The sequence below is a fragment of the Antechinus flavipes genome, chromosome 2 (genome assembly GCF_016432865.1).
Source record: "Antechinus flavipes isolate AdamAnt ecotype Samford, QLD, Australia chromosome 2, AdamAnt_v2, whole genome shotgun sequence".
NCBI lineage: Eukaryota > Metazoa > Chordata > Mammalia > Dasyuromorphia > Dasyuridae > Antechinus > Antechinus flavipes.
Genome location: NC_067399.1, coordinates 565,186,405 through 565,209,949, shown reverse-complemented (window position 1 = coordinate 565,209,949; position 23,545 = coordinate 565,186,405). Strand labels below are relative to the sequence as shown.

General features: G+C 34.8%; 1 protein-coding gene across 1 annotated transcript in view; it reads right to left on the bottom strand.

Moving 5' to 3' along the window:
• The window catches only part of AGBL1 (AGBL carboxypeptidase 1), a 1,144,955-nt gene that overhangs the window by 509,902 nt on the left and 611,508 nt on the right, over positions 1–23,545 (bottom strand). Inside the window, exon 20 of the mRNA XM_051981064.1 lies at positions 1,191–1,322. Coding sequence (XP_051837024.1) covers positions 1,191–1,322 — 132 coding nt within the window. The remainder of the gene's footprint in view (positions 1–1,190; positions 1,323–23,545) is intronic.

The window sequence follows — 23,545 nt, the reverse complement described above, 5'->3', positions numbered from 1 at the left end:
AAGAAATTACCAGCATCAAAAATTAAAAGGATGAATTTACCAACAATGCAGAAAAATTAATGCAATAATTAGGATCTATTTTGCCTAACTATATGCCAAAAATGACAACCTAATGATAATTTGAGTATTTTAAAAATATAAATTGCCCACATTAACAAAAATAAATTATTTGAATAGTCCCATTTTAGGAAAAGAAATTAAATAAGCCATCAGTAAACTCTCTAAGAAAAGTCCAGGGATAGATGGATTTAGAGATGAATTGTACCAAACCTTTAAAGACAATTAATTACAATAATATGTAAATTATTTGAAAAAATAGATAAAGAAAGAGTCTTCTTGCAAATGACACAAATGTGTCACTGATACCTAAACCAGGAAAACAAAACAGAGAAAGGAAATTACAGTTCAATCTCTCTAATGAACATTGATGCAAAAAAAAAAAATCTATTAGCAAAGAGATTATAAAAATTTATCAGCAGAATATTATGACCAAATGGGATTTATACCAGAAATCAGGGCTAGTTCAGTAGGAAAACTATTGCTATAATTGACTATAACAATAACAAAATCAACAGAAATTATAAGATAACCTCAATAGATGCAGGATAAACTCTTGAGAAAATACAGCATTCATGCCTATTAAAAACACTAGAGAGCATATGAATAAATGGAGTGTTCCTTAAAATGATAAACAGCACTTAGCTAAAACCTATACCAAGCATTATTTGTAAGGAAAAAAGCTAGAAACATTCCCAATAAGATGAAGGGTGAAATAAAGATCCCCATTATTCAATATTGTAATATAAATGTTGTATTTTAGAAATAAGCAAAGAAAAAGAAATCAAAAGAATTATGATAAAACAATGAGGAGATAAAACTATCTAAGAATCAATGAACTAATAATAACAATCTAGATACTGAGAATACAGAAATCTATTAGTATGGATTTTAAAATCGCACTGCTTTGTATAAAATGCCTTAGTATTGGTGACAATGGAACATGTGTGGATCCTACCTATCTTGTAGTTAATACCTAGAGAGCAAGCATGAAATGAAACTATTGGAGGACTTCCCATATATAAGAACCTGGCCTAAAATCACATAGGTTAAAGAACCTTGTGGTTCTAATAAGTATGAACTCAAAGCGGGTATTAGTAGAATAATTGGCACTATGCCTCCAAATAATTTACCCTATATCCAACATCTTCAGAGACAATGGAAGGGTCCACTGGGCAACCTGCTTGCCATAAGGTCTCCTTGATGCTGCAACCATAGAAAAACACATTCTTTTTCTGAGAATGTCCATGAAAATCACAGAAAACCTAGAAGAGTCAGAAAAAAAGAAAAGAAATTAATGCACTTGACCCCTTTGACTTTTAATTGATTTGTGATGACTTTAAAAATGAATATCAATATAACCAATTAAACTTTGTTTGCAACTAGTGACATATAATTCTTGTTTGATCAAGGGTTATCCAATAACATAAACCAATACTATGGCATATATTCTTCAAATCTTTTCAAGCTTCTTTGCCTTGAAAAGATGGATTTGCTTCCGTCATTTACACTGACTGGTTAGGGTGAAAGTCTGCCACCCACTCGGGATTCTAGAAATGACCCCAATATGAAGACAGACTATTTGTTTCTCACAACTTTAATCCCTATGTGTCCCTTCCCTAGCACAGTGCTTCCCATTTAAATAAATAATTTAGGATGATTTCTTTAATGTTTAATCATTAATAATAATCACAAAACTGATCTACTTAGAAATCTGCAATCTACCAATTTGCACTATTTTCAGTGAGTGGAATGGTCACAAACAAATAAAAAGTCCTGCCAATAAAGCATATAAATAAATAAATCCTTGCTCTCTTTAGGGAATATTATGGATCATGCTTTACCTAATGTATGTAACTGCGGCTGTTCTGAACATCTCTGCTCCCCTTATGGGCAAAGTCACATTTCTTTCTTTTTTTTTTTTCTTAAAGGTTTTTTTTTTTTAATTTTCAAAACATATGCAAGGATAATTTTTCAACATTAACCCTTACAAAACATTATGTCCCACTTTTCCCTCCCTCCTCTCCCCCTTCCCTAGATGGCAAGTAATACAATTTTTGTTAAACATGGTAAATATATATGTTAATTCCAATATATCAATACATATTTATACAATTATCTTGCTGCACAAGAAAAATCAAATGAAAAAGGGAAAAATTGAGAAAGAAAATAAAGTGCAAGCAAACAACAACAAAAAGTAAAAATGCTATGTTGTAATCCACACTCAATTTCTACAGTGCTTTCTCTGGATGTAGATGGCTTTCTTCATTACAAGATCATTGGAACTGGCCTGGATCATCTCATTGTTCAAAAGAGCCACTGGGACATTGATACATTGTTGGTGGAGTTGTGAACCAATCCAACCATTCTGTAGAGCAATCTGGAATTAAGCCCAAAAAGTTGTCAAACTGTGCATACCCTTTGATCCAGCAGTGCCACTACTGGGTTTATACCCCAAAGAGATACTAAAGTATAAAGTTATAAAGTAATCAGACTTGATCATCTTTTTTGTTTCTCAACTCCATCATCTCATTTTTTTGTCATAGAAATATTAGCTGATGCTACAAGGTTTGAATAGAATTTAGAAGATTATAGAGCTAAGAAATATAAATCTGAGAAGTCAACAGATTAAAGAAGCAGAGAGGAGAGAGAAGACAACATATGCTACTTTGAATTGAATGCATGTGTTATGTTATTAAAAATATGTTTCCTCTTTTGAAGATTTTGTTAGTATTATTGTCTATTTATTAGTAATTATAAACTGCCTTTGTCAATTGCTTATAGAATATAAGTCCCTTGAGGGCAAGATTATTTTTTTTCACTTATTTTCCCAGAGTTGAGTGTCTTGTTTTGGCATGTGATAAGGCATGTAAGAAAAGCTTTTTCATTAATTTGTAAAGTCACACAAATTCCTCTTTTATTTCAAAATTTTATGCATCAAATATGCCTGACACATTTTCCAAATCTGTTATTTTTAACTTGATGATTTTATTTTGCTTTTTTATTTCAGTGTCATTGAGCAAATATTTTCTCCCCTGTAATCCCTATTCATTTAATAGCCATCTTCTCTGCATGCTATATGCTGTGATTTTAATGAACTCATTACTATCTGAATAATTATATTTGAATCTTTTGGATTTCAGGACACTTGAGCTGAAAACAATAATACGTGGATCATACTAATAATGTCAATCTCTTAACATTTTTTTCTATTTTCTAGTATTTATAACTTCAAATTCCATGCCAAATAGATATAGTTAAAATTATCACTTGTTCTACGCCTCAAATTAGTGGGAAGATAATATATCTCCATTGCTTATTTTGTTGGATTTTGTCCTTACTGTGAAATACTATATATATATATATATTATATATATATATATATATATATATATATATATATATATATATATATATATGTATATATATACATATATATATGTGTGTGTGTGTGTGCATGTGTGTGTATGTATATAATATATATTAACATATTGAATATATATTTTATATTATATTCATCAATAAATTCTGTTTTTATCAAAGCATCTATATTATCTTTAAGCATCTGTTGACATAATCATGTGATTTTTTATTTTTTTGCTGAGGCAATTGGGATTAAGGGACTTAGGATAGTTTATCTCTCAGATTTGTGGAGGATTTTAACCATAGATAAACTAGAGAACATTACTGATCACAAAATAGGAAATTTTGATTATATCAAATTAAAAAGCCTTTGTACAAAGAAAACTAATGCAAACAAGATTAGAAGGGAAGCAACAAACTGGGAAAACATTTTCAAAGTTAAAGGTTCTGATAAAGGCCTCATTTCCAAAATATATAGAGAATTGACTCTAATTTATAAGAAATCAAGCCATATTCCAATTGATAAATGCTCAATGGATATGAACAATTTTCAGATGATGAAGTTGAAACTATTACCACTCATATGAAAGATTGTTCCAAATCACTATTGATCAAAGAAATGCAAATTAAGACAACTCTGAGATACCATTACATACCTGTCAGATTGGCTAAGATGACAGGAAAAAAATAATGATGAATGTTAGAAGGGATGCGGGAAAACTAGGACATTGATACATTGTTGGTGGAGTTGTAAACCAATCCAACCATTCTGTAGAGCAATCTGGAATTAAGCCCAAAAAGTTGTCAAACTGTGCATACCCTTTGATCCGGCAGTGCCACTACTGGGCTTATACCCCAAAGAGATACTAAAGAAAGAAAAGGGACCTGTATGTACCAAAATGTTTGTGGCAGCCCTGTTTGTAGTGGCTAAAAACTGGAAAATGAATGGAAGCCCATCAATTGGAGAATGGTTGGGTAAGCTGTGGTATATGAATGTTATGGAATATTATTATTCTGTAAGAAATGACCAGCAGGATGAATACAGAGAGGCTTGGCAAGACTTACATGAACTGATGCTAAGTGAAATGAGCAGAAGCAGGAGATCATTATATACTTCAACAACAATACTGTATGAAGATGTATTCTGATGGAAGTGGATTTATTTGACAAAGAGACCCAACTCAGTTTCAATTGATCAATTATGGACAGAAGCAGCTACACCCAAAGAAAAAACACTGGGAAATGAATGTAAACTGTTTGTATTTTTGTTTTTCTTCCTGGAGTATTTCTACCTTCTGAATCCAATTCTCCCTGTGCAACAAGAGAACTGTTTGGTTCTGCACACATATATTGTATCTAGAATATACTGCGGCATATTTAACATATATAGGACTGCTTGCCATCTAGGGGAGGAGGTGGAGGGAGAGAAGGGAAAAATTGGAACAGAAGTGAGTCCAAGGAATAATGTTGTAAAAAATTACTCTGGCGTGGGTTCTGTCAATAAAAAGTTATTATAATAAAATAATAATAATAATAAAATTTTAAAAATCACAGATGAAAAAAAAAAAGAATTTAGATGCTACACCACTAGGGGCATATGTGTTCAATATTGATATTGCTTCATAATCTATGCTACCCTTTAGCAAGGTATAGTGTCCTTCCTTATGCCTTTTAATTAGATCAATTTTTGCTTTTTCTTGATCTGAGATCAGGATGGCTATTCCTGGTTTTTTGACCTCATGTGAAGCATAGTAGATTTTGCTCTAATCTTTTACCTTTACTCTGCATGTATCTCCCTGCTTCAGGTATGTTTCCTGTAAAGAACATATTGTAGGATTCTGTCTTCTAATCCATTCTGCTTACCGTTTCCTCTTTATGGGGGAGTTTACCCCATTCACATTTATGCTTAAAATTACCACTTCTGTATTACTTGCCATCTTGTTAACCCCTGTTTATGCTTTTCTCCCTTCTTTTTCCCTTACCTCCTTTCCCAGTATTAATAAACTTGTGAACACTACTTGCTTCTCACAGTCTTCCCTTTTTAGTATCCCTCCCTTCATCTTAGAGTTCCTCTTCCTGTTTTACTCCTTTCCCTCACAGTTTCCATATTCCCTTCCACTTAGCTTATTCCTTCTCTTTTCAGTTTTCCCTTCTCACTTTTCAACCAGGTGGGAGAAGTTTCACCATAAATTGAATATGTCTAAAATTTTTCTCTTAAAGACAATTCTGATAGCAGTAAGATATTCATTGTATTCATCCCCCTCCATTCTTTCTCTCATATATAATAGGGTTTTTTTTTTTGCCTCTTCGTGAGTTGTAGTACCCCCACTTTACCCTTTTTACGGTACAATGTCCTTTCCACCTCTAGTTTCTACAACAAGGTATACATGTATTCTTTATATATCTTTATAACAAAAATATAGTTTCCAAAATTTCTTTTTCCCTTTTTAGGTTTATCCTGAGTTCTGTATTTGTAGATCAAACTTTTTGTTAAGTTCTGGTTTTTTCATCAAAAATAGGTGAAATTCACTTATTTCGTTGAATGACCATCTTCTTCCCTGGAAAAAGATGCTCATTCTGGCTGGGAAAGTTATTTTTGGTTGCATACCGAGTTCTTTAGCCTTTCAGAATATCATATTGCAGGTCCTTTGATCTTTTAAGGTGGATGCTGCTAGATCCTGGGTAATCCTTATTGTGGCTCCTCTATATTTGAACTGGGTTTTTCTAGCTGCTTGCAGTATTTTTTCCTTCATCTGAGAGTTCTGGCATTTGGCTACTATATTTCTTGGTGTTTTGATTTTAGGATCCCTTTCAGTAGGTGATCAATGAATTCTTTCAATGTCTATTTTACCCTGTGTTTCTATGACTTCTGGGCAGTTCTCTTGGATAATTTCCTGGACAATAGTGTCCAGGCTCTTTTTTTCATCATGTTTTTCTGGGAGTCCAATAATTCTCAGATTATCTCTCCTGCATCTATTTTCCAGGTCTGTTGTTTTCCCAAGAAGGTATTTCACATTTTTTTCCCATTGTCTGATTTTTTTTTTGGTTTTGCTTGACTGATTCTTGTTGTCTCCTCAAGTCATTCAATTTCATTTGTTCAATTCTGATTTTCAATGAAGTATTTTCTTCTCTCACTTTTTTTTATATCTTTTTCTAATTGTCCAATTGAGTTGTTTTGTTTTATGGAATTTTTTTTTCCATTTCGCCAGTTTTATTTTTTAGAGAGCTATTTTCTGTTTCCACTTCACTAATCCTATTTTTTAAGGATTTGATTTCTTTATCCACTCTGTCTTTAAATTAGTGGGATGATTTCTCCAGACTCTCTTGCCAAGCCTCCCTCTCCTTTTCCCATTTTTCTTCTAGCTCACTTGTGAGAGCCTTTTAAATTTCTTCTATGAGATTCATCTGTGCTGAGGAACAGATGATCTCCTTTGGGTCACCTGGAGACAGTGTCTTTTTAGTCTCCTCAGGTTTTAGAGTCTGCTCTCTATACATATAGAAGTTGTCAATGGTTAAGGTTCTTTTTAATTTTTTACTCATTTTGCAGAGAAGAATGAAAGCCAAACTAGCAAAGAAAAAAAAATCCAAATAGAATCTGCTTTTTTGGGAGGAGGGGCTGGATGATGTTACTGAGCTTCCCCTAAAGCAGAGGGGGTGGGGGAGGGAAGCAGTGAGGCACTAGCAGGACAGTGATGGCTGTGCTGCGCCTGCACTCTGAGACTCTGAGAGCATGCTGAGACCCTGTGGGGGAGGGATGGCCAGGTCCCGGGAGACTCCTGCTCTTTGGTGTTGTATTGTTCACTCCTGCTGTTTTTAGCTTTTCTGCTTGTCTGCTGATTTGCTGCCAGGGCAAGGTATCCAATCCTGTAGCAAATCTCTCCCCACAGAGATGGCTGAGATCACACCCCACCTTATCTAGTCTGCTTGGCTGTGAGCTGCCTCCCGTGCTCTCGCTGCTGCTGCCTGCCCTCAGCCTGTGCCCGATCTAAAACCATCCCCGCCCTCGAGCAAAAACAGGACTTTCCTGGCAAATTTCAAGGATGTCTTCTCTTGGTAAATATTTGTGTTGTGTTTTGTTTTGTTTTGTTTTTTTAAGTCAAGCATTAATTCAGAGGCTTGTCATGAAATGAATTCTGAGAGAAAAGGCAGAACTTACACAACTGTGTGCCACCCTCTACCATCTTGGCTGGAAGTTTTTGGGACTTAAGGTTTATCTGTTTACACTCCTACATAGAAGAGTGATACTTGTAACTCATTAGAACATTCTCATTATCATGGCAGTTAAAAGGAATATATTTTGCTAGAAGATATGGCTGTGAGTGGAATATGAATGAATATTATTTTTTAAATGATGAAATTAAGATGTGAAGAAAGAATGTACTGGAAGAAAGAGAAAAGGGGAAGTGGAATGGTAGAAATTATCTGCCATAAAAAAGAGGCAAGAAAACGCTTTTATAGTGAATGGAGAAGAGGGTGAGTGAGTGAATCTTACTTTCATTAAACTGGCTCAAATAGGAAATGACATATATTCAATAGGGGTATTGAAATCTATCTTACCCTGTAGGAAAATAGGAAGGGACTTATATGTGGGAAGGGGGCAAGGTGATAAAAAAGAGGTCATATTTGAGGAGGGAGTACTCACTAGCAAACCACTTTTGATAAGGGACAAGGTAAAAGAAGAGAGAATATATGGAAAGCAATACAATTAGAAATAGTAATTGTAATATATATCAAAGCAAGTTTCTCTGATGGAATATTGTTGTTTTCTGGAAAATGATGAGCAACATGCTCTCAGTGAAAAAAAAACAAAACTGGAAAGTCATCCATGAACAAAATCAAATACACCATATACAAAGTAAAAGCAATGCTCTGGGATGACAGGTGTAAATAACATTATTGGTCTCTGTATATAATCATCCACCCCTACTTTGCAATAATACTGTGTTGTCTTTCAAGTAGAATCCTATCTATACTCAGAGAAGGAATTGATGGAGTTCAAATATAGATTGAAGCATCCTGTATCTGTATCTCTCTGTCTCTCCCTCTCTCTCTCTTTTTAACTTAATTTTTCTTGAGGGTTTTTATTTCCATTAAGGTGGGGAATTTATATTTTCTTTCACAATTTGGCTTTTATGGGAATGTTTTGCATAACTTCACATGTGGTTTCTTATTTCTGGGGAAAAGGGAGAGGACCTAGAACTCAAAAATCTTAAAAATGCATGTAAAAATTGTTTTGATTGTAACTGGTAGATAATATAAAATAAATATTTTTTTAAAGAAAGATTTTTGTTTACATGTCAAGGTCTTTTAAAGCTACTTTGCATACCTAATACCTAAATTTAGAGTATAGGATCTCCCTAAGTAAACCCTAGGTTTTCCCTTGGAACTGAGGTACTCCTTGGTATGTCTCAGTGTTTTACATTTGCTATGGGGATGATCATTAATTCCTGAATAGAGGGCCAGTTTTCATAATATCACCCAGAATGGACCCATACTCCAAAAAAGCCAACTTTTACTACAGGAGCAAAGTACTCTTTTAATGCTTTATTGGCATTTTTTTTACATTTTTTAATTTTATTTTTAATTTTTTTTATTATAACTTTTTATTTAGAAGTTATATGCCTGAGTAATTTTATATCATTGATAATTGCCAAACCTTTTGTTCCAATTGTTGTTCTCCTTCCCCCCATCCCCTTCCCCAGATGGCAGGTTGACCAATACATGTAAAATATACTAAAGTATAAATTAAATACAAAATAATTATACATGTCCAAATAGTTATTTTGCTATACAAAAAGAATTGGACTCTGAAATAGTGTACAATTAGCCTGTGAAGGAAATAAAAAATGAAGGTGGGCAAAAATAGAGCAATTGGGAATTCTATGTAATATTTCATAGTCACCTCCCACAGTTCTTTTCACTGGGCATAGCTGGTTCAATTCATTCCTGCTCCATTGGAACTTATTTAGTTCATTTCATTGCTGAAGATGGTCAGGTCCATCAGAATTGGTCATCATATAGTATTTTTGTTGAAGTATATAATGATCTCCTGGTCCTGCTCATTTCACTCAGTATCAGTTCTCCAGGCCTTTCTGAAATCATCCTACTGGTCATTTCTTACCGAACAATAATATCCCATAATATTCATATACCACAATTTATTCAGCCATTCTCCAATTGATGGACATCCACTCAGTTTCCAGTTTCTGGCCACTACAAAGAGACCTGCCACAAACATTCTTGCATGAACAAGACCCTTTCCCTTCTATAAAGTCTCTTTGGGATATAAGCCCAGTAGTAACACTACTGGATCAAAGGGTATGCACAGTTTGATAACTTTTTGAGCATAGTTCCAAATCGCTCTCCAGAATGGCTGGATGTATTCACAATTCCACCAACAATGTATTAATGTCCCTGTTTTACCACATCCCCTCCAACATTCTGCATTATCTTTCTCTGTCATTCTAGACAATCTGACAGGAGTGTAGTGGTATCTCAGAATTGTCTTAATTTGCAGTTCTCTGATTAATAAAGACTTGGAGGATCTTTTCATATGGCTAGAAATAGTTTCAATTTCTTTGTCTGAGAATTGTCTGTTCATATCCTTTGACCATTTATCAATTGGAAAATGGCTAGATTTCTTATAAATTAGAGTCAATTCTCTATATATTTTGGAAATGAGGCTTTTAGCAGAACCCTTGACTATAAAAATGTTTTCCCAGTTTATTACTTCCCTTCTAATCTTGTCTGCATTTGTTTTGTTTGTACAAAAACTTTTCAATTTAATATAATCAAAATTTTCTATTTTGTGGTCAATAGTCATTTCTAGTTCTTCTTTGGTCATAAATTCCTCCCTCTTCCACAGGTCTGAGAGGTAAACTATACTATGCTCTTCCAATTTATTTATAATCTCATTCTTTATGCCTAGGTCATGAACCCATTTTGGCCTTATCTTGGTGTACGGTGTTAAGTGTGGGTCAATGCCTAGTTTCTGCCATACTAGTTTCAAATTTTCCCATCAATTTTTGTCAAACGGTGAGTTCTTATCCCAAAAGCTGGGGTATTTGGGTTTGTCAAATTCTAAGGCATTAAAGTTATTGTCTGTTTTGTCCTTTGAACCTAACCTATTCCACTGATCAACTAGTCTATTTCTTAGCCAATACCAAATGGTTTTGGCAACTGCTGCTTTATAAGATAATTTTAGGTCTGGTAGAGCTAGGCCACCTTCATTTGATTTTTTTTCATTAATTCCCTTGAAATTCTTAAACTTTGGTTTTTCCATATGACCTTTCTTGTTATTTTTTCTAGGTCATTAAAATAGTTTTTTGGGAATCTGATTGATATAGCGCTAAATAAATAGATTAGGTAGTATTGTCACCTTTATTATATTTGCTCTCCCTATCCAAGACCATTTAATATTTTTTCCAATTGGTTAGATCAGACTTAATTTGTGTGGAAAGTATTTTGTAGTTTTGCTCATAAAGTTTCTGATTTTCTCTTGGCAGATAAATTGCTAAGTATTTTATACTATCAGTAGTTACTTTAAATGGAATTTCTCTGTGTAACTCTAACTGTTAGACTTTGTTAGTGATATCTAGGAATGCTGATGACTTATGTGGGTTTATTTTGTATCCTGCAACTTTGCTAAAGGTATGGATTATTTCTAATAACATTTTAGTAGAATCTCTAGGATTCTCTAAATATACCATCATATCATCAGCAAAGAGTGATAATTTGGTTTCCTCATTACCTACTCTAATTTTGTTAATCTCTTTCTCAACTCTTATTGCCAAAGCTAGCATTTCTAATATAATATTGAATAGAAATGGTGATAATGGGCAACCTTGTTTCACTTCTGATCTTACTGGGAATGGTTGCAGTTTGTCCCCATTGCATATGATGCTTACTGTTGGTTTTAAATAAGTGGTACTGATTATTTTAAGGAAAAGTCCACTTATTTCTATACTCTCAATTGTTTTTAATAGGAATGGATGTTGGATTTTATCAAATGCTTTTTCTGCCTCTATTGAGATGATCATATGATTTTTGTTAAATTGGTTATTAATGTGACCAATTATACTGATAGTTTTCCTAATATTGAACCAGCCTTGCATTCCTGGTACAAATACAACTTGATCATGGTGTGTTATCCTGAGGATGATTTTCTGTAGTCTTTTTGCTAATATCTTATTTAAGATTTTAGCATCAATATACATTAGGGAGATTGCTCTGTAATTTTCTTTCTCTGTTTTCAACCAACCTTGTTTAGGTATCAGTACTATGTCTGTGTCATAAAAGGAATTTGGTAGGGCTCCTTCATTCCCTATTTTTTTCAAATAGTTTATATAGCATTGGGGCTAATTGTTTTTTAACTATTTGGTAGAATTCACATGTAAATCCATGTAGTTCTGGGGATTTTTATTTTGGGACTTGATTAATAGCTTGTTCTATTTCTTTTTCTGAAATAGGACTATTTAATAATTAATTTATTAATTAATAGGACTACTTCCTCCTCTGTTAATCTCGGAAGCCTATATTTTTGGAGGTAGTCATCACTTAGGTTATCAAATTTATTGGCATAAAGTTCAGCAAAGTAACTCCTTATTATTTTTTCTAATTTCCTCTTCATTGGTGGAAAGTTCTCCCTTTTCATGTATAAGACTAACAATTTGCTTTTCTTCTCTCCTTTTTCTAATCAGATTTATCAAAGGTTTATCAATTTTATTGATTTTTTCATAAAACCAACTCAGTTTTATTTATTAGTTCAATAGATTTTTGTTTCTTTGTTTTTTACTTTCAATATGATTAATTTCTCCTTTTAATTTTAGAATTACAAGTTTAGTATTTGGTTGGGGGGTTTTATTTTGGCCTTTTTCTAGCTTTTTAAGTTGCAAGCCCAATTCATTGATCTTCTCTTTCTCTATTTTATTCAAATAAGCCTCTAAGAATATAAAATTTCTATTTATTACCACTTTGGCTTTATCCCACACATTTTAGTATGATGTCTCATCATTGTCATTATTTTGAGTGAAATTATTAATTGTGTCTATGATTGGCTATTTTACCCAATCATTCTTTAAGATGAGATTATTTAGTTTCCAGTTACTTTTTGGTCTATTTACACCTAACTTTTTGTTGAATGTAGTTTTTATTGCATTGTGATCTGAAAAGAAAGCATTTACTATTTCTGCCTTCTTGCATTTAATTTTGAGGTCTTTATGTCCTAATACATGGTCAATTTTTGTGTAGATTCCATGAACTGCTGAGAAGAAAGTATATTCCTTTCTGTCTCCATTCACTTTTCTCCAAAGATCTGTCATACCTAATTTTTCTAATATTGTATTTACCTCTTTAATTTCTTTCTTTTTTGTTTTGTGGTTTGATTTATCTAATTCTGAGAGTGCAAGGGTGAGGTCTCTCACTATTACAGTTTTGCTGTCTATTTCTTCTTGCAACTCTCTTAACTTCTCCTTTAGAAAGTTAGATGCTATATCACTTGGTGCATATATGTTTAGTATTGATACTGTTTCATTATCTATGCTACCCTTTAGCAAGATATAGTTTCCTTTCTTATCTCATTTAATTAGATCATTTTTTACTTTTGCTTGATCTGAGATAAGGATGGCTACGCCTGCTTTTTTTTTGCTTCACCTGAAGCATAATGGATTCTGCTCCAGCCTTTCACCTTTACTCTGTATGTATCTCCCTGCTTTAAATGTGTTTCCTGTAAACAATCTATTATAGGGTTCTAACTTTTGATCCAGTCTCCTATTCTCCTCTGCTTAATGGGAGAGTTCATCCCATTCACATTTATGGTTAAAATTACTAATTCTATATTTCCTGTCTTCTTATTTTCCCGAGATTATGTATTTCTTTTTCTTGCCCTGCCAACCCTCTTTCCCAGTTTTAAACTTATGTGCCGCATTTGTATAATGCCGCTCACCCTCTTTAGGATCCCTGCCCCCTTTGAATCTCTTCCCCTTTCTTGTACCCTTTCCTTATTACTCTTTTCCTTTTCCATTTTCCTCTCCCCCTTTTTAATGAGGTGAGAGAAGATTTTCTGCAAAACAAGTATGTCAATCATTTTCTCTTTGAGCCAACTCTGATGAGAGTAAGATTCATACAATGTTCCTTTCCCTCTCTAAATTCCCGCATATAAGATAGGTTTCCTTTGCTTCTTCATGGGGTGTAGTTACCTTCTTTTTATCCCCCCTTTTCCCATTTTCTGAACACTATCACCTTTCCATTTCTACTTCCCTTTTTTATGTTATATCAGTAAAATCAAATTATACATGTAGTCTTTTTGTATATCTACAAAAGAAATACAGTTCTTGGTTTCTTTTACCTTTTTCTGCTTCTATTGAGTCCTGTTTTTGGAGATCAATTTTTTTGTTTAGTTCTGGTTTTTTTTTTCTTATAAACAAATGGAATGCATCTGTTTCATTAAATGTCCATCTTCTTCCCTGGAAGAAAATGCTCAGCTTGGCTGGGTAGTTTATTCTTGGCTGCATTCCAAGTTTTTTTGCCTTTCAGAATATCAGTTTCCAGGCCCTTTGATCTTTTAATGTGGAGGCAGCCAGATCTTGGGTGATCCTTATTGTGGCACCTCAGTATTTGAATTGTTTTTTTCTCACTGCTTGTAATATTTTTTTTTCCTTAATCTGATAATTCTGAAATTTAGCCACAATATTGTTGGGAGTTTTTATTTTAGGGTCTTTTTCAGGTATTCAATGAATTCTTTCAATGCCTATTTTACCTTCTGATTCTATTACATCTGGACAGTTCTCTTTGATGATTTTCTGTAAAATAGTGTCTAGGCTCTTTTTTTTTTTTCATCATAATTTTCAGTAAGTTCAATAATCCTCAGATTATCTCTCCTAGATCTATGTTCCAGATCTGTCATTTTTCCAAGTAGATATTTGATGCTTTTCTCTAATTTTTCATTTTTTTTTGGTCTTGCTTGACTGATTCTTGATGTCTCAATGAATCATTAATTTCTATTTGTTCAGTTCTGATTTTTAATGAGTTATCATCTTCATTAGCTTTTTTACTTCTTTATGTATATGTCCAATTGAATTTTTAAATGAGTTGTTTTGCTCTATGGAATTTTTTTTCCATCTCACTATTTTTTTTTAGTGAATTCTTTTATTTTTCCAATTCACAAATCCTACTTTCTTGCAAATTCTTTGTCTTTTACAATTCACAAATCCTATTTTCCTGGGATTTTTTTTTTTTTACTTTTTCCAATTCACAAATTCTGTTTCCCTGAATTTCCTGGGAATTTTTTACTTTTTCCAATTTATATTTCAGGAAGTTGTTGTTTTCTTGCATAGTTTCTCTTTCCTTTCCCCATTTTTCTTCTAACTCTCTTTTGAGACTTTTAATAGTCTCTTCTAAGAGAGCGTTCTGTGAAGGGGGTCAAGTAACATTCCCCTTTGGGGTATTGTCTGGAGACTGCTATTAGTCTCCTCAGGGTTGCAAACCTGTTCTTTTTCTGTATAGAAGCTATTGATCATCTTTTTGAATTTTTTACTCATTTTTTTAAAAGCCTTTCAGGTTTACCTTCAGTACAAGGAGCTTACCAGCTTCCTCTGCAAAGTAGGGAAAGATATAAACAGGCTGAAAAGAGCAGGGAGGCATGAGAGTGCTCTGGGAAAAAATCCCCCCCCACCTACCCAACTGAATGTGATTCAGCACAGGCCGAGCTATAGAAGTGCCCAGTGGAGAATCCCACTGTGTGGCTTAGCAACTGCCCTAAAGGTAGAGACTAAGCAATGAAAGTGTCACTAACCCAGGCCAAAGCCCACTGTGGGGTTGTGGATATTAGCAGCTGACTAGCTAATAACCCCGCTCAGACCAGAAGTGTGTCTGCCCTGGAAGCAAGTTGCACTGCAGAAGTTCTATTGCCCCAGGTTGAGCCCCACACTGTGCAGATTAGAGGCTGCCATGGGCTGTGCCCCCCTGCCATGCAAGTCCGTAATTGCCCCAAGGAAAAGCCCTGTATTGCAGATTTGGACTGCACAGTTGTGCTGTTATCTGTACTGAGTCACTTCCGGTTTTGAGTGGGGAAAGCCAGATCCTGTTAGGTTCTGGCATTTTTTAGAGTGGCTTTAATTTCTCTATTAATCTGCTGTTTTGCAAGCAAAACAGAGCAATCATTCTATGCCAGAGTCATTTCTGTAATTTTTTCTAACCACAGAGATCATTCCTGCCTGATCTGCACAATATGCTAGCCTCTAGTTCTGTCACTGCCCATGCTGATCTGCTCTGGCCCCTGAGGACAAACATTTTCTGATGAAATTCCAGGTTATCTTTGGCTGGTAAATTGTTGTACTTCGAATCTTCATGGGTTTTACCAGTCAAGCACTATTTTTGAGGCTGAATTTAGTAATTGATCATGAGGGTATGACAGAGCTTAGAAATTCACATGTGCATTCTCTGCCATCTTGGCTCTGCTCTCCACATTTTTTTAATAAATCATGTTGGGAGAGAAAAAAAATCAGATCAAAAGAGAAAAATCATGGGACAGGAAAAAAAGAAAAGAAAAAAGAAGTGAACATAGTATGTCTTGATTTTCATTCAATCTGCATAGTTCCTTTTCTGGATGCAGATGGCATTTTCTATCCAAAGTCTATTGGGATTGCCTTGGATCACTGAACTACTGAGAAGAACCAAGTCTTTCATAAGTGATCATTGTACATTCTTGCTGTTATTGCATGTAACGTATTCCTGTTTCCTAATATTTTTGCTCAGCATCAGTTTGTTTAAATCTTTTTGGGCCTTTCTAAAATCAGCCTGTTGATCAGTTTTTATAGACCAATAATATTCCATTATCTTCATATACTACCAACTTGTTCAGTCATTTCCCCAATTGATGGGCATGTACTTGTTTTCTAATTCTTTGCTACCACAAAAAGGGATGCTACGATTATTTTTGCACACATGGATCTTTTCCCCTCCTTGTGATTTTCTTGGGACACAGGCCCAATAGTGGCACTACTGGGTCAAAAGGCATGCACAGTTTTATATTCCTTTGGGTATAGTTCCAAATTGTTCTCCAGAATGGTTGGATCATTTTATAACTCCACTAACAATACATTAGTGTCCCAGTTTTTCCACATTCCCTCCAACATTTATTATTATCTTTTCCTGTCATCTTAGCTAATTTGAGAAGTGTGAGGTCATACCTCTGAGTTGTTTAATTTGTATTTCTCTAATAAATAATAATTTAGACCATTTTTTCATATGACTACATATGACTTTAATTTTGTCATCTGAAAATTGTCTGTTCATTTCCTTTAAACATTTATCAATTGGTGAATGCTCTTTTTGTCCTGTTTCATCTGCGTAATCAGTACCATCCAATCAAGGTTAGTTTAACTGCAAGTAGTATGGATAGAATTTAGTCCTAAAGACATTTGAAAAGGGTTTTTAAGCTCCATGTCTATTCCCAACTCAGGAGTTTCTGTAAGGTCAGCTTTAAAGTAGCCTTCATAAAATTGTCTTTGCTTAGAGCTGAGATTTAGTGGATCCAATGGCTGATTGTGAGTGAAATTAACCACATGAAGCTCAATATAATGTTCAATTGGCTGTTTTGGAAAATGCCTACAGTGGGTCCTATTATTATAGCATAGTAATAAGATTAGAATGGTATTCTTTCTTCCCCTCCTTGCTAGAATCTGCTTTTCAAAGCTTTAAGAGTCCTTTAATAGATCCTATGAAGCAAATGATTATGTGTAGACTGATGTATTCTATAGTTATATAGCACCTTTCATAAATGAAAATAAAAATCACTTTCCAAACATCAAATCAGCCAGTCCTTAGTCAGATAACATTTTCCACCAAAATGAGATGAGGGTGATAATAATAAGGTTCCCAATTAGAAAAAAAAAAGTATTAATGAGCTACTAGGCTTCACATAAAATCAGTCTATCAACAAGCATTTATTAAGAGCTTAGTATGTGTTAGGCATTGTGCTAAATGTTAGAGATACAAAGAAAGGAAAAACCCTACTGACTTGCCTAACCTTTAAGCAAACAAACATTTCTTTACCCCTCCCCCCCCCCAGATACTTCTATCCAGTGAATTATTCCTTTTGTACATTGAAGTCAGTATGGTGTGGTAGAGGGAACAATGGACATTGAATTCAAAAATCTACGTTTTTATTTTTTGATTCATATTCCACATATGACCTTCAGCATGTTATTTCATCAATTCCCTGAGTCAGTTTCTTCACTGCTGAAATGAGGGGGAAACTACTTGTAGGATATACTGCAAATGTGATTAAGCACTTTGCAAAGTGTAAGTTTCAGAGTTATTGGGAGCAGTTGTTTTTCTTTAAAGAAAATTAATACTGCTTGAAACTAATGTCTTACTAATGATCAGAATTTCCCTAGGGACTTATGTTTCCAATAGAAAAAGTATTAATAGATTTGCTCTCAAGAAAACTAAATCCAAAAGGATAAGACAACACATATAGGGAAGTGGTAGCCAGGAAAAGTGTTTTGTGCTAGGAAGACACAGACATGGTATATTGAGTCAAAGGACATTTCAACTCATGACCTTTCCAGGAATGACAAAGTTGATTGGATAAAAGTTCCAGGACAAAAGATAAAAATCAATGGAGACATGGGGACTTCCGGTTAAGATGGCGGAGAGGAGGCTCACAGTTGCATAAGCTCCGCACTTTCTCTCACTATCCACTTCATTACAAGCCTCTGAATCAATGCTTGACTGAAAAAAACCCACAAATAGTTACCAAGAGAAGCCATCCTTGAGATCCGCCAAGAAAGGTCTGTCTTTACTGGAGGGCTGGGGCGGTTTTAGATCGGGCGCAGGCGGCGGGCAGCAGCAGTGAGAGCACGGGAGCAGACTGGAGAGGGGGTGGAGAGTGATCGTAGCCGTTTCTGCGGGGAGAGCTTCGCTACAGGTTTGGATACTTTCCTCCGGCAGCAAGTCAACAGCCCAGCAGAGAAGCTAAAAACACCGGGGCTGAAGAACACAACCCCAAACAGCTGGAGTCTCTCAGGACCTGGCCGCCCCCCCCTTCCCCCCCTCAGTGACTCAGCACGCTCTGGGATCTCAGAGCGCAGGCGCAGCACAGTCCTGCTAGTGCCTCACTGCTGCCCCCTGCAGTCTGTAGAGGAAGCTCGATAACACACCCAGCCCCCCCCCCAAAGAAAGACTCCAGTTTTTTCTGTTTTTCTTTGGTAGTTTGTCTCTGATTAATAGACAGAATGAGCAAGAAGCTGAAGAGGACTTTAACCCTTGACAGCTTCTACACAGATAGAGAGCAGACTCTAAATCCTGAGGAGACTAAAAACAGGCAGTCCCCAGGTGATTCCCCAAAAGAGGAGATTGTCTGTTCCTCAGCACAGATGAACCTCATAGAAGTGATTAAAAAGGCTCTCACAAGGGAGCTAGAAGAAAAATGGGGAAAGCAGAGTGAGGCTTGGGAAAAGGAGAGGGAGGCTTGGCAAAAGAGCCTGGAGAAGTCAGTTAAAGAGAGAGTGGATAAAGAAGTAAAATCCTTGAAAAATAGGATTAGTGAACTGGAAACAGAAAACAGCTCTCTAAAAAACAAAATTGGCGAAATGGAAAAAAATTCCACAGAACAAAAGAACTCAATGGGACAATTAGAGAAAGATTTTAAAAAAGTGAGTGAAGAGAATACTTCACTGAAAATCAGAATTGAACAAGTGGAATTGAATGACTCGAGGAGACAAGAAGAATCAGTCAAGCAAATCCAAAAAAATCAAACAATGGAGAAAAATGTGAAATACCTTCTGGGGAAGACAACAGACCTGGAAAACAGATCCAGGAGAGACAATCTGAGAATCATTGGACTCCCAGAAAAACATGATGAAAAAAAGAGCCTGGACACTGTCTTCCAGGAAATTATCAAAGAGAACTGCCCAGAAGTCATAGGAACAGAGGAAAAAATAAACATTGAAAGGATTCATCGATCACCCACTGAAAGGGATCCTAAAATCAAAACACCAAGGAATATAGTGGCCAAATGCCAGAACCCTCAGATGAAAGAAAAAATATTGCAAGCAGCTAGAAAAACCCAATTCAAGTATCAAGGAGCCACAATAAGGATCACCCAGGATCTGGCAGCATCCACATTAAAAGATCGAAGGGCCTGGAATATGATATTCCGAAAGGCTAAGGAACTTGGTATGCAACCAAAAATAACTTACCCAGCGAGAATGAGCAACTTTTTCCAGGGAAGAAGATGGACATTCAACGAAGTAAGCGAATTTCATCTATTTCTGATGAAAAAACCAGAACTTAACAAAAAGTTTGATCTACAAATATAGAACTCAAGAGAAATCTAAAAAGGTAAAGATTAATCTTGGGAACTATATTTTGACTATATAGATGTATAAAGAATACATGTATACCTTGTTCTAGAAATTGATGTGGAAAGGACATTGTACCAGAAAAAGGGTAAAGTGGGGGTAGTACATCTCATGAAGAGGCATAGGAAACCTATTATATCTGAGAGAAAGAATGGAGGGGGTTGAATATAGTGGGTATCTTACTGCCTTCAGAATTGGCTTTAAGTGAAAAATCTTAAGACATATTCAATCTATGGTGAAACTTCTCCCATCTCATTGAAAAGTGAGAAGGGAAAAGTGGAAAGGGAAGGAATAAGCTAAGCGGAAGGGAATACGGGAACTGGGAGGGAAAGGGGTAAGATAGGGGGAGGAACTCTAAGGCGGGGGGAGGGACACTAAAAAGGGAGGGCTGTGAGAAGCAAGGGGGGCTCACATGCTTAATACTTGGAAGGGGGGGAAAGGGGAAAGAAGGGAGGAAAGCATAAACCGGGGTTAACAAGATGGCAAGTAATACAGAATTGGTCATTCTAACCATAAACGTGAATGGGGTAAACTCCCCCATAAAGAGGAAGCGGTTAGCAGAATGGATTAAAAACCAGAATCCTACAATATGTTGTTTACAGGAAACACACCTGAAGCGGGGAGATACATGCAGGTTAAAGGTAAAAGGTTGGAGCAAAATCTACTATGCTTCAGGTGAAGTCAAAAAAGCAGGGGTAGCCATCCTGATCTCAGATCAAGCTAAAGCAAAAATTGACCTAATTAAAAGAGATAAGGAAGGACACTATATCTTGCTAAAGGGTAGCATGGATAATGAAGCACTATCTATATTAAACATATATGCACCAAGTGGGGTAGCATCTAAATTCTTAAAAGAGAAACTAAGAGAGCTGCAAGAAGAAATAGACAGTAAAACTATAATAGTGGGAGATCTTAACCTTGCACTCTCAGAATTAGATAAATCAAACCACAAAATAAATAAGAAAGAAGTCAAAGAGGTAAATAGAATACTAGAAAAGTTAGATATGATAGATCTCTGGAGAAAATGTAATGGAGACAGAAAGGAATACACTTTCTTTTCAGCAGTTCATGGAACCTATACAAAAATTGACCATATATTAGGACATAAAAACCTCAAACTCAAATGTAGTAAGGCAGAAATAGTAAATGCATCCTTTTAAGACCACGATGCAATGAAAATTACATTCAACAAAAAAGCAGGGGGAAGTAGACCAAAAAATAATTGGAAACTAAATAATCTCATACTAAAGAATGATTGGGTGAAACAGCAAATCATAGACATAATTAATAACTTCACCCAAGAAAACGATAATAATGAGACATCATACCAAAATGTATGGGATACAGCCAAAGCGGTAATAAGGGGAAATTTCATATCTCTAGAGGCCTATTTGTATAAAATAGAGAAAGAGAAGGTCAATGAATTGGGTTTGCAATTAAAAATGCTAGAAAAGGAACAAATTAAAAACCCCCAGTCAAACACTAAACTTGAAATTCTAAAAGTAAAAGGTGAGATCAATAAAATTGAAAGTAAAAAAACTATTGAATTGATTAATAAAACTAAGAGTTGGTTCTATGAAAAAACCAACAAAATAGACAAACCCTTAGTAAATCTGATTAAAAAAAGGAAAGAGGAAAATCAAATTGTTAGTCTTAAAAATGAAAAGGGAGAACTCACCACTAACGAAGAGGAAATTAGAGCAATAATTAGGAGTTACTTTGCCCAACTTTATGCCAATAAATTCGACAACTTAAATGAAATAGAAAAATACCTCCAAAAATACAGCTTGCCCAAACTAACAGAGGAAGAAGTAAATATCCTAAACAGTCCCATCTCAGAAAAAGAAATAGAACAAACTATCAATCAACTCCCTAAGAAAAAATCCCCAGGACCAGATGGATTTACATGTGAATTCTACCAAACATTTAAAGAACAATTAACTCCAATGTTATATAAACTATTTGAAAAAATAGGGATTGAAGGAGTCCTACCAAACTCCTTTTATGACACAGATATGGTACTGATACCTAAACCAGGTAGGCTGAAAACAGAGAAAGAAAATTATAGACCAATCTCCCTAATGAATATTGATGCTAAAATCTTAAATAAAATATTAGCAAAAAGATTACAGAAAATTGTCACCAGGATAATACACTATGACCAAGTAGGATTTATACCAGGAATGCAGGGCTGGTTCAATATTAGGAAAACTATTAGCATAATTGACTATATCAATAACCAAACAAACAAAAACCACATGATCATCTCAATAGATGCAGAAAAAGCATTTGATAAAATCCAACATCCATTCCTAATAAAAACACTTGAGAGCATAGGAATAAATGGACTTTTCCTTAAAATAGTCAGGAGCATATATTTAAAACCATCAGTAAGCATCATATGCAATGGGGAAAAACTGGAACCTTTCCCAGTAAGATCTGGAGTGAAGCAAGGCTGCCCACTATCACCATTATTATTTAATATCGTATTAGAAACACTAGCCTCGGCAATAAGAGTCGAGAAAGATATAAAAGGAATTAGAGTAGGCAATGAGGAAACCAAACTATCACTCTTTGCAGATGATATGATGGTATACCTAGAGAACCCCAGAGATTCTACCAAAAAGCTATTGGAAATAATTCATAATTTTAGCAAAGTAGCTGGCTATAAAATAAATCCCCATAAATCCTCAGCATTTTTATACATCACCAACAAAACCCAACAGCAAGAGATACAAAGAGAAATTCCATTCAGAATAACTGTTGATACCATAAAATATTTGGGAATCTATCTACCAAAGGAAAGTCAGGAATTATATGAGCAAAATTATAAAAAAGTCTCCACACAAATAAAGTCAGACTTAAATAATTGGAAAAATATTAAGTGCTCCTGGATCGGCCGAGCAAACATAATAAAGATGACAATACTCCCTAAACTAATCTATTTATTTAGTGCTATACCAATCAGACTTCCAAGAAAATATTTTATTGATCTAGAAAAAATAACAACAAAATTCATATGGAACAATAAAAAGTCAAGAATCTCAAGGGAATTAATGAAAAAAAAATCAAATGAAGGTGGCCTAGCTGTACCTGATCTAAAATTATATTATAAAGCAGCAGTCACCAAAACCATTTGGTATTGGCTAAGAAATAGATTAGTGGATCAGTGGAAAAGGCTAGGCTCACAAGACAGAATAGTCAATTATAGCAATCTAGTGTTTGACAAACCCAAAGCCCCTAACTTCTGGGAAAAGAATTCATTATTTGATAAAAACTGCTGGGATAATTGGAAATTAGTATGGCAGAAATTAGGCATGGACCCACACTTAACACCATATACCAAGATAAGATCAAAATGGGTCTATGACCTAGGCATAAAGAACGAGACTATAAATAAATTAGAGGAACATAGAATAGTTTATCTCTCAGACTTGTGGAGGAGAAAGAAATTTGTGACCAAAGATGAACTAGAGACCATTACTGATCACAGAATAGAAAATTTCGATTACATCAAATTAAAAAGCTTTTGTACAAATAAAACTAATGCAAACAAGTTTAGAAGGGAAGCAACAAACTGGGAAAACATTTTCACAGTTAAAGGTTCTGATAAAGGCCTCATTTCCAAAATATATAGAGAACTGACTCAAATTTATAAGAAATCAAGCCATTCTCCAATTGATAAATGGTCAAAGGATATGAACAGACAATTTTCAGAGGATGAGATTGAAACTATTACCACTCATATGAAAGAGTGTTCC